We start from the raw sequence: 19,829 nt of genomic DNA on the forward strand, positions 1-19,829 counted from the left end.
AAATAGCATATTTTCAGTTGTTATCTCCAACTCATTTAGCATTTTTTGTTCACCGGTTCACAATGTAAAATACTTTTTGATGTGAATTTATTTAATTGTATTAGTCAAGTACGTTTCAGATCCTTTTTTTTTTTCTGAAGGAATTTAATCAGTAGGCTACTTCTACTTTTACTGTTTGTTTGTTTTTTTTACACACAATTATGTGTACCTCCACTCAAGTAGGCCGATATGGTGTGAAAACTTTTGCCGCTGTTTAGGTGTCCTTACATTCAAATAGACAAATACAAAAGGTATCATAATACCTCATTGTTTGGCAATAAAAAGCCAAATGGTGCTGTTACATTACCTTATATGAATGATGGCTCAAAATAATAAACCTAGAAGTTAAACTCATTCAAACATTTAACCAAAACAATGGTAAACAAAACATAGGCTAGCAAAACATTCAGCTACTTCTGTATTTAGAACGCTAGCTGCCAAGAGGCAAGAGGCAAGAGGCAAGAGGCGTGGCTACAGGCTACGTCGCGGGGACGCGCTCCTGCGTCGTGACGTCACGAAAGCGTCCGCGGCGCGCAGTGGGGAAGCCGCCTCGCCGCCTGTAAAGGAGCTGGCAGTGTCGGGGAGGGCGAGAAGCGAGGGGGCCGGGAAAAAACGGCTTCAGACGCGGGCTAGCGAGCGGAAAGAGGGCGCACGACGGTCTGGTCACGTCGCCGAACATCCACGGGAACTCCGAGAGTCGCGGGATCCTCTTGGAGCGCCTCTCCGACTGTCCATCTTGGATCTTATTTCGCAACCGTGAGTAGTGGAAGTTAGCTGTCAGTCTGAGCTCGCGAGCGTGGATGTTGTTATTTGACGGATTGGTTTGGATTGGGTTCGTGACATTCCATTTTCCTATGCAATTGTTAAAATGCGAGCGGCGCGTGCACTGATCGTATGTGTGTGTGTGTGAGTGCGCGCGCGCGCGCGCTACCCTTCACGGGCAAGAACATCAGCAAGAACATAATTAAAATTTGATGGCTAGTGAGCCAAAGCACTTTCAGCTTGAGCAACCGTGTTTGGGGACACTTTGGGGTTGACTTCCAGCCTGTTACTTAGCCTAGCATGCACATTATCATGGTTTAACGGTCTACTAATCACAATCATAGTAGCTAGTGTAATATTGTCAGTGCACTGTTACTTTAAATCTGTGCTATCGTCTGTACTCTTCTCACTCGAAAAAAGTACTCCGATACTCCTACCTCGATACCACTTTACCAGCCTGGCTTCTGGGCTTGCAAACTAGGAGCCATGTGGAGATGTTTGGATGATACTAATCAGTTAGCCACCTTGCCATTTATGCTGTTCAAAAAAAAAAAAAAGCGTAACTCTTCTCGGGTGGCGATGGATTGCACGGCTGGCTGGCAGGCAAGCACCTGATTTCTCGCTCCTCACCTGCCCTAGTGTTACAGGCTACATTTAATAAATGTTGTGAAAAATCCAGTTGAATATTAAAATGTTATTAATGACAATAAAAAGCTTTTGCTAAAAAATATACATATATTTGAGTCATGTGCAAGAAAATGTGCTAGTTAGCATCGGGAATTGCTCAATTGTATATAGCCTACATGTACTCATATTTGAGCTGTAAAAAAAAAAAAGTATCCCAACTACATTCTCATTTGCTGACTCCCATGCCACTCACCAGGCCAAGCCCCGCCTCTTAAAGACATACACGACATACGTGTGAGAATAATGACCTCAAGTGTACAAAAATAGATCCTGCACCTCACATGCCATGCATATTTGTACTGGTATTGTTTTATAACAAGACACAGTCGGGATAATCGGATATACAATATCTTAACTCATTTGCTCCCAAAGAAGTATAAATACGTTCTATGTTAAATATTAAAATGCTCTCAAAGACGTATTTGCACGTTTTTTATGCTAGACTCGAGCATACAGAAGGCTTTGGTGCAGCCTCTCAACTGCACAAAACGGTTGAAGCAATGTTCATTATTACAAAAACGGCCAGCAGGTGGCAGCAGAGTTTGAGAGATCAACCAGGGCCATGTTGAAAACAAACTAAGCAAATCAGTGAATAATGATGAAACTTGGCTAAATTCTAATGCTAATTGCTTAAAAAACGATAAAAGTATACTTTTTTTTCTTGATGAAAGAAGGGACTCTGAACTTCGATGTCCAGTTTTATGAATTTGAAGTTCAGTTAGCAATATTTCGACAGCTTTGGCTTGTTGTGATCACCAACTTTCTGACCTTTCCAAATCCTTGCATTGCTCTGGAAACGGTGTCAACACGGCGCGTGTCCGCACCGAGCCAGACCCGTGCAGACACTCGTCCTCTGTGTCCAGATCAGGAGACATTTTGATTCTGATGCGCTCGTGTCGATGAAATCTGCTGGCCGCGCTGTTGCGCAATGCTCAGCGGGAGAGGCCGCGAGAATGAGAGGAAAAGGACGCCGTGATTTCCTCCCACAGCTCCATGTCTTTGCCCCGCCCACAGGAAGACTGAGCCAGGGAACCTCCTTCCTGTAAACACTCCGCTGTCCTCTGCTCGAATGGTTGAACGGGAGAACGGCTATTTATTTTTTTTTTTACCTCCTTAGTGGCCTTGACAAATGGAGTGTCGGAGCTCAGTTTTCACCTTTCTTGCAGCGTGTTTGTTATTTATCACAAACTTTGACTGGTTTTCCAGGCGAGGGATTTCAAGGTGTCCCGACCAGGTTTCACCTCGTCCTTCTTTCGCCCGGCAACTTCCTCGTTGCAAGCCTGTGAGAAACTACCGCTGCCGTTTTATGCTAATTGACGTCGACAGTTCATCTTTTCATTTGATATTGTTTTCCCCGCAGCCTCCGTCGCAGGTTAATTTCCGGAGCGCAGTCGATGCAATCTGCCGTTTATCAGCGTCTGCGTCTTATCTGCACCTTGTGAGGTTACAAGTAGTCATGCTGGTGAGGAGGATTATCTCGCGCAGACATCTCACGCTAAACGCGTTATTCGCCCCTCGCGCACACTGTGTCATATTGTGTTTGGTTCCAGGCTGGCGAGATGAGCTGAAAATAGCGTCAGAAAAATGTTGAACTTTGTCCTTCTGATGCAAACCTTTGCAATAATGCACATTTTAGATGTGAGTGTCTTATGGATTAAATTGCATGTTTTCTACATATTTTATCCGATATGTTTTTGGCCCTCATGCAAATAGTGTTTTCTTCTTCAAGCATCTTGATAAAAAAAAAAAAAAGGGTTCTATTGCGCCACCTGTTGCTTCGGTGTCAGTTTTTGTATACAGTTAGTAGAAAATTGGGGTGGATTGCGATTTATGGGGCTGAATTTTGGCCTTCAAATTAGGTCTACATTTTGGAATATTGTTAAAAAACAATAAAGTGCATCTCTGCGAAGCTTAGAAAAACCCAGGCAGAGATTTTCTATTGATGTTTTTTTTTTTCCTAATCACATTGTTCAATTCATCGTTTCAGCTCTAGTTCATAAAGAAATGTTGCATGCCACAATATTGGATGTTAATCTCTCAAAGTCAACTAACTGCTAACACGGCAACGCCACACCGAAGCACGTGAGTTGGCAAAGCCGTGTCAAATGTTTCCTGCCACGCTTGAATGCACCACAACTAAGTGAGAAATTGCATTCTTGTCTTGATCAACTAAAGCAGATGCCACCAACATGGCGCCCACTGGCATCAGGTTTGCCCCCAAGGAAAACATGAGTAGCCCTCTTGTAATAATAATAAAATAAAATAAAAAATGCTCATCAGTGATGGGACGTTGTGATTTGCTAGGTACATTGTAGTCTGGTAATTATTTTTAAAAACGCAAACACTCGCAGAGCGGGATAGAAATGGGACTATTTTTGTTGTTTGGTCCCTTTTTTTTTTTTTACTTAAATTAAACTTTTGCATATTGATATTTATCCGTTTCCTATCTTGTTGTTAGATTCTTGTTGATAACAATTGTGAGACGTTTCTAACATAAGTGTCTGAACATTATTATTAATTAGCTCATTCAAACCCCAAAATGTCTAAATATGTTTTTTTTAATTATTTTTGTCCTTCACTCCCAAAAACATATTTATACGTTTTTTAAATTCATGTTTTATGCTACAGCATACAGAAGGCTTTGATGCAGCTTCTGACCTGAAGAGGTTGCTTAAAGCAATGGTGGTTATTACAAAAAATAAAGTGGCAGCAGAGTATAAGAGATCAAACAGGGCCATGTTGCAACATGCTCTTTTTGACAGAGTTGTGAATAATGATGATATGTTCTAATGCTAAACTGAAACAGATACAAATATCTTTTTTTTTTTCTGATGAAAGAAGAGACTCTAATGTTTCTTTTGGTAGCTTCTCTTTCTTTTTATAGCAATACAACAGAATATTCTCTGTCCAGTGAAAATAGCTGCGAGTGAATGAATTAAAAATAACTTCCTGTATAATTCATTGTATTTTGAGAATGATATTTCATGAGTGCGTATCAAACCTCGTCGTCTAGTCTTTTTTTTTTTTTTTTTTCAGGAGAGCTCAGTATTGTTCATTCGATTTGACATCATCATTGCTCTCCTTTTTTTTAAAAAAAACAAATAAATTAAAAAAAATTTAATAAATGTTTTTTAATTTTTTATTTTTGAAATATATATACATATATATACATATACACACACATATATATATATATATATATATATATATATATATATATATATATATATTATTATTATTTTTTTTTTTGTATGTGGGTTAGTATGTGTATGTGCGTGTGCGTGCGTGCGTGCGAGCGTGTGTGTATTCATCAGTTCACCTAAAGCCCATTAAAAAAAAATCCCATACTAATAATATAATATAATAATAAATTGCCAAATGCAGAAACATCAATGTAAGTTATCACGATGTGGTGGCTCTCGCTAACAGGCAGAATTAAATAACCAGAATTAGGTTAAAAAATTCTATATACGTAGACCATGTTTCTATAAATTTTGATATTTGGTTTTTATTTGAGGCCGATATGTTTTCCATTAAAATGTGATTTATGAGGAGGTTAGACCATTGGTCGATATTCAGAGTTTGTTTATTTTTCCAGTTAACAAGAATAGTTTTTTTAGCGATAGTAAGGGCTACAAGTGTAGATTGAAATTGTTTATGTGGTAAGTCAGTTGTTGTTAGGTCACCTAGCAAACACAAGTTTGGAGATAAAGGTATCCTACAGTCCAAAATAGCGGAAAGTTTTTCTAAGACTTTAGTCCAGAAATACATAACCGGAGTACATAACCATAAAGCATGAACATAAGTGTCTGTAGTGTTTTGTAAGCATTGGAGACAAATGTCGGAGTCTGAGAGTCCCATTTTCTTCATCATATAATGAGTAATGTATGTTCTGTGAATAATTTTATATTGGATAAGTTGTAAATTTGTGTGTTTTGTCATTTTAAATGCGTTTTCACAAACTTGAATCCAAAAGTCAGGTTCCGGTGCTATAGACAAGTCTGTCTCCCATTTCGAGATGGGTAAAGACATTTTATCAGTATATGAAAGTAACTTATATATTTTTGAAAGTTTTTTTGTTGTTGTCGGAGAAAGCTTGTTAATATCTTTAGCTAAAACCGGCGGTTGGAGCGTACCCCGAAGTGTTGGAATTTTTTTCTTTATCATATTTTTAACTTGCAGATAATGTAAAAAATTTCCGTTTTTTTAGATTGTATTTTTGGAGCAAGGATGTATATGATATAAACATATTATCTGAGAAGAGATGGTGGAGATGTGTAATTCCTTTCTGCTCCCACACAGCTAAATGAAACGGTTGCTTGTTAAGTTGAAAGTCGGGGTTCTGCCATAGGGGAGAAAGTCCACAGGGCTCCACTTGGGCTTTTGTCAATTCTAGTGCCTTCCACCAGGCAGTCACGGTGGCGGAAATCATTGGGTTTTTAAAACAATTATGACGCTTAATCGATGTTGTAATAAAGTCGTCTAGTCTTGACTAGAACGTTGTCGGCAGCTCGCTCTCGATGGCTTCGAGGGTCGTCAACCAGCAAGTCTTTTGTGGCCGCATCGTTCTCACCACGCAGCCTGCATCACATTTAGTAGGCGGCAGGAACCTTTTTAATGTGTCCATGTTTAGTTTGAGTCGCTCGGTGTGTTTGCGCTGTTTTGTGTGGCGCGATTGACGGAGGAGTTTTAGAATAAAAATAGAACGCGCTCAACACCTCGGGAATGCCGGGGGAAAGGCGGAAGGGAATGCAGAGGAAGTGGAAGCTTCGGGGTTAGACGACACCATCCTCGCGCTCGCCATTCGACCCCGGAGACTCTTCGAAGAGTTTATGAGGTCTGTGATAAAAATGGCGGCTGCGGAGGAGAGCAGAGCAGCAGGAGATTTCGTCAACATGAAATATTTCCAAGTTGTGATTCTGGTGTGAATGCGGGAGAAAGCGAAGCACAGCGATGACATCAGTGCGACGTCAAATGAAGCCCCGCCCATACTAGAAAACGCCAACCTCTCGTCAGCTGTCACAACATGTGGATTTAAATGGAAAAACGAAAGTCCAAAAGTGGATGACTGACTTTGTATTTGCTGTTGAAGTGTTGAGTCACCGAGTGAAGTTGAGCAAAACCTGATGTATCCGTTTGCCTCTATTTCGGACTCTTGGCTTTCGGTCTTCAGGAATGCCACTGCAGGCTCCTTCGCCGCAAAGCGACTGCCGTGGCTGAAAAACCCAATTCAAGCGTGTTGTTCTTGCCTACGAGACGGCGCGCATTGCAGTCGAATGTCTTGCGTCTCAATTGCATGCGCGGGAGAAAATGGGAAAGAATTTTGTGTAGTCAGTCTAGGAGTGTTTTGCAGATGTTTCACTTGGCAGCGCCGCGTTGGTTTTTCGGCGTGATGGCCTCGCCTGTAGCAGATGTGGCTCGGGCATGGGAGCTTTTGCGCCGTCTCATGATGCATCACAAGTTTTTGCGTCCAAACGAGGTGCCTGTTGTGCTGCTACTTCTCTTTTGTCTCAAAAATAAACACAGGCTGAACAAATAATCCAATTCAAAGCAACATCACAATGTGGTAGAATGTCATAAACTTTTCACATCACAAAAGAAAAAAAAAATATATATATATATATATATATATATATATATATATATATATATATATATTAGGGGTGTCAAAAATAGTGCCTTCATTTTGAGTAAATTTTCTTTTAACGTCACCATTTTTTTTAACGTGCGATTAATGACCTCCTCTTACTTGGAAAGCCTGTAACGAGGGAATTCCATTCGCAACGCAGCAGACACGTCCACGTCAAAATGTAGTAGTAATAAATTAGCATAAATGTAATAATAATGCATTAGGGGTGTTAGAAAAAAATCGATTCTGCAATTTATCGCGATATTACAGCACGCAACTCTCGAATCGATTCAATATGCGGCCGAATAGATTTTTAAACATCCATTTTTTTTTATGGGAATATTCAACAAAACGTCTTACTTGGGTTTAGGATTTACACATTAAGCATGGAAGAATGTTCTATTAGTGGAACATTAAGCCTTAATATTTTATTTCAGTGCTGTTCAAACATGAAACAGACTGCAACCTGAATTTCAGATAAATAAATACATTTTCATACAAATCTTACATGTACAAGTTTACTGATTAGTATTTTCAAAATTTGAGTAAAAAAAAATCGCAATAATCAATTTATAGATTCGTATCGGGAATAATCGGTATCGAATCGAATTGTGACCAATGAATCGTGATACGAATCGAATTGCCAGGTACTTATTATAATGCATATATTTGTGGAGACTGGGGTCAAGTTTTCACTTTTAAAAATGTGCACAATTTGACAAGTTACTTCATGTTAAAGATTAGATAGCTCTTAATTTGAAAAAAAAAAAAAAATGCACTGAGCTGTCACCGTTTTACAAATGTTATTATGACATCTAGTGTCGTTTTTTTACAGTAGAGTACATTTTAATTTCACTTCAATCTTATGAATTATTATGACATTTCTGTATCAATGACTAAAATATGCAGCAATATTTCAATTATTTAGCATTTTTTCCACTTTTATGACTTTTATAACAAGAGTATGAAAACTTAGGAAAAAAGTATTTTACGGTTGTAGTCCGACTTACTGATTTATTTTTACACCACAGTTCTTTGGTTCAATTTTGTTCAATTGACGTTATGGACGCTTCAAAGACTCCAAGTCAAAGTCTTTAGTTAGCCAACAACTAATTAAAGTACAGCAATAAGCCGTCTTTCATATTCATTTGCATTTATTCTTGTGTGAGCTTTACCTATCAGACCAAAACATTGATATCAAAATAAATCTGACAATGTTTTGTGTATTGTGTTAAAAAAAAAAAAAATCCCTGGGACGAGGACCTTGAAAAACGAATCGCGTATTGAAATGCAATCACAATATGACACAATAAGGAGAACAAAAAAATGCAGTTAAATGATTTTTTTCAAAATGGTTGAGCCCGAGAATCACAAGCGGTCTCCATGAGGCGTTAACGTGCCAAAGTGCGTCACAGTAAGCAAACAGGACATTATCTACATGTCAGCAAGCCCCCCCACAGCCGCCCCCCCCTCCGCCTCGCACACGCACTTCAAACTAAACAGCTCAGTATGTGTGTTATTACTAATACGGCCACTGAGCCGTTCATGAATGTGCATCTGTCAACTTGATACCTTCCCCTCCAAACAGTTCAAGCCTTTGCGTGCTTTCACTTGATTGGTTGAGTACAGAATGTGTGTGTGTGTGTGTGTGCGTGTGTGCGTCGGCCGGCTCTCATCCAGGTGTGTGCTTGCGGTCCCGAGGGAGTTTGCGGCGCAGATGGTTTGGCCCATTTGCGTGTAGCGCACGAGGCCGGGCCTTCGACTGACTGGCTGCGAGTTTGCGCGGCGCCGGCCAAAGGTCAGTACGGTCGGAAGCGCGCGCTGCTGCTCCTCGCACTGCTGCGGGATTCTACGTATCATGGGGTGCGCTCCAACATGAACCGAAGATGAAATATGTGCACGTGCCAATCAAAATTCGGCATTATTGCCTTTGGAAAAACAAAGGTTATTATAGCTATATCATTATAGGAAATAACTGAAGGTCAAACTGAAAAACATTCATGAGGTGAATAAAAAGACAGCTTTTGGCTTTTAACTCATTCACTCGCCGCCATTTTCACTGAAGCAACCCCCTTCGCTCCCAGCTGTTTTACTTGATTTTGCAAGGCCCACACAATATTCTGTTCTATTGCTATAAAAACATGGAAGCTACCAAAAGAAAGGTTCGAGTCTCTTCTTTCATCAGGAAAAAAAAAGTATATTTCTATCTGTTTCCACTTTGCAGCAATTAGCATAAGAATATGGCTAAGTTTCATCATTATTCACAAATCTGTTGAAAACAGTGGGGAAAGGGAGCTTTTTGCAACATGGCCCTGGTTGATCTCTTATACTCTGCTGCCACCTGCTGGCCGTTTTTGTAACTACTACCATTGCTTCACCCGTTCTCTGCAGTTCAGAGGCCAAATCAAAGCCTTCTATGTGCTCTAGCATGAAAAAAATGTGTCTTTGGGAGCATGGTAATATTTAAAATAAAACATATTTATACGTTTTGGGGAGTACATGAGCTTTCGGCATGTTTGTGCAGAAAAGCAAATGTCTAACAGGGGTTTTGGAATTGTACATTACTTTACTTTATGACACAGTACATAATGATCTTTATTTGTTTTAACTCCATATATTAAAAAAAATAAAACTAATATAGACTTAACTAAAACCAAGCATTTTTGAAAAATATGGAATTTTAAAAAACAGAATTCGAAACAAACTATAAATACCATGAGACATTTTTTTATTGTTTTAGCAGCCAATCAGATTGTGAAGCTACAGATGAGGCTATAAAGGTGTGCTTTTAGGGTTGCGACGATTAATCGGATAACAAACAACTCTACTTTCATTCGCTGACACCCACGTCACTCACCAGGCCAAGGCACACACACTCAAAAGTCACAGATACGACAGAACAATGTGAGGATGGCAACTTCAAGTGAACAAAAATAACTTTTAATCACGCAAAATACATTCTTATTGGATTCATTGATGGAGTAATCGGTAGAATACTCGATTCTAAAAATATTTTATCTGTGCAGCCCTACTTTTATTGTTTATCAGTTTAAAAAAAAAAATGGCTTATTCAAACGCTAACTTGGTCAAATGTTTTGCTGACAAGCTCAAGTCTCCTCTTCCTCCTCCAGGTGACTCGTTGATTGCCGCCTTTGTGGAGTAGCAGACGTCGTCCTCAAGCATTCTGGATCGCAGCGATCACAGGCACGGCGTCACGAGGTCAAGAAGAACTCCAGTGGAAGACGACAAACAGGAACCGCTTTGTTCTGTTTGTCACTTTTTTGGGACGTGAAGCATCCCCGTGACTAATGTTTTCATCAGGACACAAGTTGTCTCCTTGGATTATTAGTTCTTTCCTCTCTGGTGCGCTCACTTAGTCTTTTATCTGGACCTGAAACCCCGCCCGGATCCCCTCGTCATGTATGGAAGTTCTCGGTCCGTCTCCAAGCTGGACGCGGTGGGATCCAACGGCAACGGCTCGGCGTCAGGCAGCCCTGGCCGTTCGCCCCGCCTGCCGCGCTCCCCCCGTTTGGCCCACCGGCGGAACGGCAGCAGCGGCTCCGCCGGCGCCGGCCTGACCGGATCCGGGAAAACCTTATCCATGGAGAACATCCAGTCGCTCAATGCGGCGTACGCCACGGGCGGTCCCATGTATTTCACCGACGGGACCGAAGACCCGGTCGGGCTGGGGAGCCTGGGGAGTGGGCTGAACCCCTCCCTGCCTAAAAGTACCATGACGCTGGGCAGGGCCGGGGCGAGGGTGCCCTACGGGGTCCGGACCGCCTTTGTGGGCAGCAGCCCAAATATCAACTCTGGAGGGGGCGGCGGCCCCGGGGGGGTCATGTCCAGTGACGCCATAGCCTTCGGCGGGGAGGGGCAACATCAGCCCACGCAGGCTTCCACGGTGCCGCACTCCATCCGACAGGTGAGGCTTTTCCTCGCTACCTTAACCGCCGTCGTTGAGTCCGGGAAGCAAACAGAAAAATGACCTTGAATTCAAACGATATGCAAAATGTTTCAATAGAATCCAAGATCTAACCTCACACTGCCTCCGCAACGTTAGTCATCACTTTCCAGCTCGGCTCGTTGCTGCCAGGAAATGCTTTTAAGGGCAAACAATGCTTTGTGGTGCCTTTTATAGTTTACAATAATCACATTTTTATTATTATTAAAGCACAAACAATGGAAGCGGAAGAAGCAGATGACTTTGGCCGCTGCAGCTATAGTGTAACAAAATGAAAAATGGAAACTTTTGGGAAATAAAGGAGAGAATGTGGATATTTGAGAGGCTCTTGGCAAAGATTTATTTTGGGCAGCAGACTCTCCACGCTTGGCTTTTTAACCACATGTAAAACACAGCGAGTTTTGTTCAGCTGCTTGCGATGACCGAGGATCAAAAGACAAGATCTGAAACGTTTGTACTGTAAAATTCCCCAGTGCGAGCCAAGATAGGTTAACTCAATCACTCTCAGCCATTTTGACTGAAGCAACCCCCTTCGCTCCCGGCTGTTTGACTGATTTTGTAAGGCCCACAGAATATTGTGTTGTATTGCTATAAAAACATGGAGGCTACCAAAAGAAAGATTAGAGTCTCTTAAAAAATAATAATTCTATCTGTTTTTGTTTTGCAACAATTAGCATTCGAATATAGCATCATTATTCACAAAGCTGTTGAAAACATCGTCAAAAAGAGCATTTTGTAACATGGCCCTGGTTGATCTCTTTTTGTAATAACTACCATTTCTTAAAGCGTTCTCTTGAGTTCAGAGGCTGCATCAAAGCCTTCTGCATGTTCTAGCATTTAAAAAACGTATAAATACGTCTTTGGGACACTGTGGGGTATTTAACCGTTTTTGGGCGCAAATGAGTTCAAATGTGCAGTCAACGCTCAGCTGCGTGTGTTGCAGGTGCGGGAGGGTGCCATGACAGACCTGCAGAGCCAACTGAGAGAAGTGCTGAGAGAAAATGAACTTCTGCGCAGAGACGTAAGGCCATTTGCTGACACGGATACAAAATGTCACTTTCCTTTTTTGTATGAACTTCGTCTAGATTTCTTTTTTTAGAGACGATGCAGCGGAAAACCCGATTAAAGGCAATCCACAGCACATGCGAAAGCCAAACTCTTGCTTTCTGATTGCAGTTGGATGCGAAGGAGTCCAAGTTGAGTTCGTCCATGAACTCCATCAAGACCTTCTGGAGTCCGGAGCTGAAGAAGGAGCGAGCGCTGCGCAAGGACGAAGCCACCAAGATGACCGTGTGGAAGGAGCAGTACCGGGTGGTGCAGGAGGAAACGCAGGTACGCAATCGACCTGGCAAAGATACAAGAAGCGGAGGCTCGTCTCAAAATGGCGGCAAAAAGTGTCGACGGGGAGAGTGAAGGTGAACCCTGATAGATCGCTCGCGCTTTTCGGCAGGAGGTTGGACCCCTGTCCAAATGCAAGCTTTTGAACAAAAACAGTGGAGCAAATCATGTAGGCAGATGCACACAGGCACATGTTCTTTATCCTCTTCGAAGAACAACATGTCTATCCATATCTCTAGATGTCCATTGAGTTGAGGCCAAAACTTTTGAATTGTGGACATTCTATTTAAAGGGGACTTTTGTGACAATAATACACTCTAAAAACAGTTGGATGAAAAGTAACCCGATTATGGATCAAAAATGGACCAATCCACTTTATGGGTCAATTTGACCCAACTTTTGGGTTGTTTTATACGAAATGACCCCATTTTTTGACCCATGTCAAGGATCTGACCAATATTTATGAGTTTACACCAAAAGACCCATCAGGCGGAAAATGACAGGTGAGCTGTGATTGGCGGTTGCCTGAGCAACTGTGACGTCATCTTCAGTCGTCAGCAAGTGGCAAAATGGCCGCCCCCTCAGATGGGTAAAAAACGGCTGGATTTTGCTTCATAACTCATATTCCACAGATGTAATATTAATGAATCAAAATGTCGTGTTTAGACTAGTGAGGTCACTTATTTTATTGTCAAGACATTTTGAAGGTTGCTTCCTCTTTCACGGCTCTAGACGTCAAAAATGTATTCAAACTATTTCTATTAGATTTACTTTTTTTTCCCACTTTTCACAGGAGTACAAAAACCTAGAAGAAAAAAAAAATTACATTTAGAACATATATAAAATTTGTGATTAATCGTGAGTTAACTATTGAAGTCATGCGATTAATTACAATGAAAAAATATAATCGTCTGACGCCCCTAATTTTTTAATCATATTTTCTTCCTTTTTTAAATAGGGGCATCGGCGATTATATTTTTTCATTGTAATTAATCGCATGACTTCAATAGTTAACTCACGATTAATCACAAATTTTATGTATGTTCTAAATGTACAATCATTTTTTTTTCTAGGTTTTCATACTCTTGTCAACAAAAGTGGAAAAAAATGTGAAACCATTAGAAATAGCTTGAATGATTTTTTTTTTTTCTATAGCCGTCAATGGCAGTGAATGAGTTAAATATGTCATTACTGAATGTTTTTATGAAGTACTATAGTGCGCCCAAACATTTTGATTGTTTCTATAACGGATTGATAATAGTATTTTCTTTCGTGTGAGTGGAGAAAGAAGTTTTGAGACGGCAACGTCTTGAGTCGCAAGTGTAGTCATGGAAGGAGTGCAATCCTTATCTCAAGGCACGACTGTAAAAGGGAAAGGATGAGTTGTTGCTGTCAAACACGCACGCATGCTTCTAATAGGTTGTGTGTGCGTTGTGGGAGGGAAAACATGTCAAGACATGAAAGCGTCTTCGTCTTCTCCCATGCGTTCATGCGATGTCCCTTTTTTTCGCTTTCAGTCTTCAACTCGCATCCTTTTAGCGCCGAGCTTCCTTTTCATTATTATCTCATCTTCAGTTCCCTCCTTTCACCTTCATTAACCCCCCCCCCCCACCCCACCCCCGTCCCCCTTTTCTATTTCAGTCGTCCCACGTTGAGTCAGCTTTGTCTCCTTCCCCTCACTTTCCTCGCCGCCCGATTGCCACGTTAGAAATGAAGTGGCCCGGGTAATTTATGGCTGTATGCTTCCCGCAGGCATGAAGGGTCACGAACCCCCCCCCCCGCCCGCCCCCCCATCCTTGTTTAGGAATGTTCACCTCAGCTCCACCCTCCCGTGCGCTTCCTTCCTTTCGTCCTATCACATCCTCTGCTCTCGCTTGCTAACAGTCTTTCTTATATCCACTGCTACAGGGATGCTGTGTAAACACGAGCGTCACCATGACGACCGCCTTCTGCTTTGCACAACAAGCGTACATTTGTGCAGTTTAGAACCACTTAGAAGCTTGAAAAAAAATGCATTGTGGTTGAGAGCTATGCTGATTATTTCATCTCAGGGTTATATTTAGGGCCCCGACCGATATGCATTTTCTTTAGGCTGATGCCGATCGTTTTTGGCAGAAAAAAATACAGATTACCGATTAATCTGCCGATTATTTTTAAAATATGTATATAATGCCTAAAATTGGGAACTTACTGGGCTAACCTGGGACCTCGGTGATTATATTTTGTGCCATGTCATGTGGAAATGTGTGTTAAGACAAGACAAAAAAAATCTTGAAATGACAATGGCAAAATAAAACAATTAAGTATAGAGAAATGTTACGATTGAATTCGATTCAAATAACTTGTTTTTCACACCTTGGAAAATAATTTGTGCCTTTTGTGTAGTGTTCCCATAGCATACCGAAGTCGATGCTAACTTACTGTTAGCATTTGAATGGGATCCTCTCTTTGCTTTTAGCATTAGCGCTAGGCTAACGATGTTTTGAAACAAAGCATGTTTTGTATTTTTTAAATACACAGTGGATGTAATTCTTTTCGTCGTGTGTTTAGTTTTACACTTAACTCCAACTGGGGTGTCATTAAACATCTTAAAGGACGCTTAGGGACCACAGAATAACATACGCTTCACACTTGCTAGTCGCTAATGCTACGGAAGCAAAACGGTGCATTCATGGTACTTTCACAGCGTCGGGAACTTCAGCTTTCGTCAATTTTAACGTTTTGAGGGGAAAATAATTGTTTCGGCAGATGTTTGAAGGGCAATAATGGGCCGATTGTAATCGGCAGCCGATTAATCGATCGGGCCCTAGTTACTGTATATTTTGCTCTCAGCTTGACTGGGGAGAGTTTGTATTTGATTGAGAGCAGGTCCATTTTTCATTCCCTCTTTACGGCTTTTCTCCATCCGGGCCTGTGGAGCAGCAAGAAAAGACCCCGGTGTGACCGAACGCATTCATCCCACCGCAAAGTGTGCGCTCCGTTCCAGTCGTTTTCTCTCTTCTCGTCACTCGTGCCGCGCTACCTTTCTGTTACATTGGTATGATTCGTTTTTCGTTTGATCACTGCAGGAGAGAAAAAAAAAGGGAAGCGCGGGGGGGAAAAAAAAGGACGGAATGCCTGGAATGCCGCAAAGTTCTGGCTTCCTTCTCTTGACTTAATTCTCCTCCATTGAGTTGCCCCTGCAGGAGCCCGTCTCGCACGGCGCCCAATCAAATGGCGGCCATCATTTCTCCTTGCACCAGTCGTGAACCAAACAATAACCGCACTGTCCCCCCTCCTCCGGCCGGGGCTGCTAAACACGACCGGCAGTGCTGCGAGCGGCGCGATGACGTCACAGCCGGAGTGCGTGCCAACGGGGACTCACGCGAGACACACAGGGAGAGTGTTTGGAGGGAAGAAGGGGCGTCGCCCGTGTTGATGGAGGCTTCTTGTGCTTGCTTTTTGTTTCCAACCATCTTTTGTGTTGCCTGTGCGTGCTTGTTTCTGCCGTCTTTTGTTTGCAAGGGTGTGCGCCTGCTGCGTTTGTTTGTGTGTCCGTGTCACTCCGTGTTAAGTGCGGCTCACTATAATACAATCGGGCTTCTTATGTAGAATCCGAGCAGATGATGTCGGATTTGCGCACGAATCTTGCGTCAAGTCTCGTTTCATACGTAAATAGATTTTGGAGACTGCAGCTTTCCCTTCTGCAGTGCAGATTTTCCTCCTCCGTCCACGACAGTTAAACCGTCTCGCATACTTTAAATAAATGATGGATCAACGCAGTCGGGCCTCCCTATAGGAGACAAAACATAGTGAGGAAATGTTGCCTGAACGCACCGCGGCAGAAACCATTCCGCGCGCTGACTCGTTAAAGGCTCATAATCTGCTGCTCAGCACTTCATGTTATTACATTTGGCTTTGAAACGGACTATTTCTAATTTCATTAATGCAAAGCCAGTGTCGAGACGCTCCGGCCAAGAGAATCCAGCAGGAGACCAACACTGGACATCACATATTCTGTGCCCCCCCCCTTCCAAAAAAAAGAAGCTTTTCCTAGCAAAACATAGAGGAAAAAAAGGTGGCAAGGAATGTGAGATGCTACGGAAAAACTGACCTGGGGAAAAAAATGAAAAGGAAGAGTGAGAAATGGATGATGCGGGCGACGGTTGATGGAAATGAAGAAATAATTGATTGACCTGACGAGAGAGTGTAAATGTTATGCATTAAAAATGAATGCCGGCACTGAAAATACATCATATTAATGATGAGCGGTCAAGGGTTTGTGTGTACATTATGACCGCGCAGGAAGGATTTAACCGTATCTAAACGTCACTATTCTAACATGATCACAATATTGTGGGAAGGTTGGCAATATAAAAACGTTCACGATACTGTATAAAAGTTTATGATACTGTAAAAAAAAAAAAAAAAACCTATTTTTTTTTATTAACGTAATAACTGCGTTGACAAATCGGCTTGGCCACGTCATGTTATGTTGCGTCATTGTCATGTTCAGCGATGCAGAAGTATCCTTGTCTTTGAGTTTCAAGGCTGAAGCAATTTTTTATTTTATTTTTTATGAAGATGTTGAAAAATATTTGCTGGTATGATTTATGGGAGTGTTAAGTTAATCATTGCCTGAGTGGCCAAAACATTCCTAATAAAAATGAAAGTGCACTCATAAACCAACCAGCAGAGGGTGCTAGAACTGCACAAATGGAATGCAACCTTGTGCCGCTTTTAATATTGTGACATGACCACGACGACCATATTGTGGCAATTTTTGTATCACGATATCACGTTTATTGCCGTTCACTAGCACGCGATGTAGCCAAAAAGAGCCAAGAACTACCACAGAATGACTTTCAAATAATATGACTCAAGCAAAAAGCAGTCGTCCCAATGATTAACTTGAGAAAGAATTCATTGACGAAACAGTTTTTTTTTAATAGTGCACAAATGTCTGACCAAATATAAAATCGGAATATGTGGTGAGGAGAGCGGAATGCCGCTCAACGCCACAACTCTGACAGGTGCTTCATCCAAAAAGTTTCTTAAGTAAATTTATGCGTTCCGCGCTTGCCAACTACATTAGCAATTAGCACACTGCAAGTGTCGGTGTCATCGGACAAGCGCCGGAAAGCGTCGTGCGCGCGGCGGCGACTCGGCTCCGGGTGGAGCCGGAAAGGGCGGCGTGCTGACTCAGCGCTTTATAAAAAGTCACTTCTTGAAGGCACGTCTGTCTTTGATGCCGGACGCCAACCTCTAAAAAGACAGCGACGACCATCAGTGTGTCATCGCTCGCTTGGCCTCTGCGGCCTGCACGCTTTTCATCAACCTATGACTCATTATTTCCCCCGCCGTGCGTGCGTGTGTGCGTGCGCGTGTGCGTGTGCGTGTGCTCTCTTTCCCCAGTTTTTGTTTTTTGTGACTGCCAGCGAGAAGGAAGCCTTTAAAAATGGTGGCTTTTGGAGCGTGTTGGCTGTGTGTGTTTTTCACACATGAACGCTCGCGCCCAACAGATGGTCCTCAAACCCGCATGTTTATTTAGGAGGGATGGAGGGATGGGCAGGGGAGGCGAGAGCAGATGGAGAGGATCAGGAGGAAAAGGGCGGCGAAGGAGGAAGAAAAAATGCAGCGCTTGAGTCTTCTTCAAGTTGAGCTCTGATGCAGCCTGACTTTGTGTTCTTTACCCTCCAAAAGAGCGATTCGCAGGGTGGAGGCTTTGACTTTTCCGATTCACTCCTCCTTTTCCTTCTCCTGCTCTCACTTTCTCCACTTTGGCTGCGCGCTTGCCCTCCTTATAAGGAGTGACTCTGGGCATTGGAATGAAGCCGGTGCGAAGGCATTTTTTCTTTTTCTTTTTTTTCTTTCCTCACTTTGTGCATCTTGACTTGACGTGAACGCACTCATGTTAAATCCATGTGACAGCTAACGTTTTCCTTTGCCTGTGAACCCGCCCCTGACCCTGATGCTGCATCTCAATGTGACTGATTAGGGTCAACATTGCACCGGAGGCACCTTTCGGCTGTTTTCTATTCACCATTGACTTGTTTTGACTCCTTCCCATCCGTATTCGTGTCGTCCCGATTTGTTGTGCGCGCAGCAATGAGAATGCGATCCTATTTTTCGCCATCCGCTTTCTTAAAATGAGGGATTTTCTTGTCATCCGTCCACTTTTCCATCCTCTCAGCGCGTGTGAGTGGGCGAGCTCGTCAGACCGCTCGCGGCCATTCTGCACACGGGCGCACACATGCCAATGTGCGCGTGTGGGCCCAAATGGTTCTACGTGTATGTTTGTGTAAGCGTGACGCGGTTGGCGAGCGAGGGATGAGATGGAGGAGTAAGAAAGGAGAGATGGTTCATGTTAAAGGGTACGAGGAGGCAGATTGGGATTGACGTATCGCACATTTTTCGCGCCTCCCGTGTTTTGCTTTTTCGTCCTAAATTCTGCCGTGTCATTCCTTTCGAATGCAAGATTTGAAAATGTGGGAGGTTTGCGCACGAATCTTAAAGCGGAAGTCAACCGGAAACATTTCTTGACAATAATATGTTATATGTGACCTCACTAGTCTAAAAATGACATTTGTGGAATTTATGCAGCAAAATCCAGCCGTTTTTATCCATCTCAGGGGGCGGCCATTTTCGATACTTGCTGTCGACTGATGATGACATCACAGTTACTCGGGGCTCAGTCAACGGCCAATCACAGCTCACCTAGAGCATACAGAAGGCTTACTGAAGAGCAAACTTGAAGAAATGGTAGTTATTACAAAAACGGCCAGCAGGTGGCAGCAGAGTATAAGAGACCAACCAGGCCCATCTTGCAACAAGCTCTTTTTGACGGTGTTTTCACCAGAAATGGGAATAATGATGAAACTTAGCTATATTCTAATGCTAATTTCTGCAAAAACTGAAACATTTTTCCCTGATGAAAGAAGAGACTCTCATCTTTCCTTTGGTAGCTTCCATGTTTTGATAGCAATAGAACACAATATTCTGTGAGCCTTGCAAAATCAGTCCAAATCCAGGAAAGCAGCCGGGAGCGAAGGCGGTTGCTTCCATGAAAAATGGCTACGAGTGAATGAGTTAATATTAACTCATTGACTGCCATTGACGGCTATAGACGTCAAAAATTCATTTGAACTATTTCCATTCGTTTTTTCCCCCACTTTTGTTAACAAGAGTATGAAGACCTAGAAATGTTTTATTTTACATTTAGAACAGATATAAAATTTGTGATTAATCGGGAGTTAACTAGTGAAGTCATGCGATTAATTACGATGACACATTTGAATCGCCTGACACCCCTCACTTTTAATAATCTTTTCTTTTTTTGATCATTTCTTTTTTTTAAATAATAAAAATAACTAGTGAAGTCATGCAATTAATTAAAATTAAAAATTGTAATTGGCTGACGCCACAAATTTT

General features: G+C 42.1%; 1 protein-coding gene and 1 long non-coding RNA gene across 14 annotated transcripts in view; both read left to right on the forward strand.

The window, feature by feature from the left end:
* The first annotated feature begins 555 nt into the window (after positions 1-555).
* LOC144035039 (ELKS/Rab6-interacting/CAST family member 1-like) overlaps positions 556-19,829 on the forward strand; it is an 88,197-nt gene continuing 68,923 nt past the window's right edge. For all 13 annotated transcript variants that reach the window (XR_013288351.1, XR_013288352.1, XR_013288353.1 and 10 more), the window contains exons 1-4: positions 556-795; positions 10,249-11,042; positions 12,025-12,102; positions 12,258-12,413. Coding sequence is in view for 9 of the 13 variants with exons in the window: in XM_077544353.1 (XP_077400479.1) it covers positions 10,536-11,042; positions 12,025-12,102; positions 12,258-12,413 (741 nt within the window). In the remaining 4 variants the exon portion in view is untranslated. The remainder of the gene's footprint in view (positions 796-10,248; positions 11,043-12,024; positions 12,103-12,257; positions 12,414-19,829) is intronic.
* Positions 2,404-3,165, forward strand: LOC144035543 (uncharacterized). Its single transcript, XR_013288457.1, has 2 exons — positions 2,404-2,770; positions 2,849-3,165. It is a non-coding gene; the product is annotated as an uncharacterized LOC144035543 (long non-coding RNA).

The sequence above is a fragment of the Vanacampus margaritifer genome, chromosome 15 (genome assembly GCF_051991255.1).
Source record: "Vanacampus margaritifer isolate UIUO_Vmar chromosome 15, RoL_Vmar_1.0, whole genome shotgun sequence".
NCBI lineage: Eukaryota > Metazoa > Chordata > Actinopteri > Syngnathiformes > Syngnathidae > Vanacampus > Vanacampus margaritifer.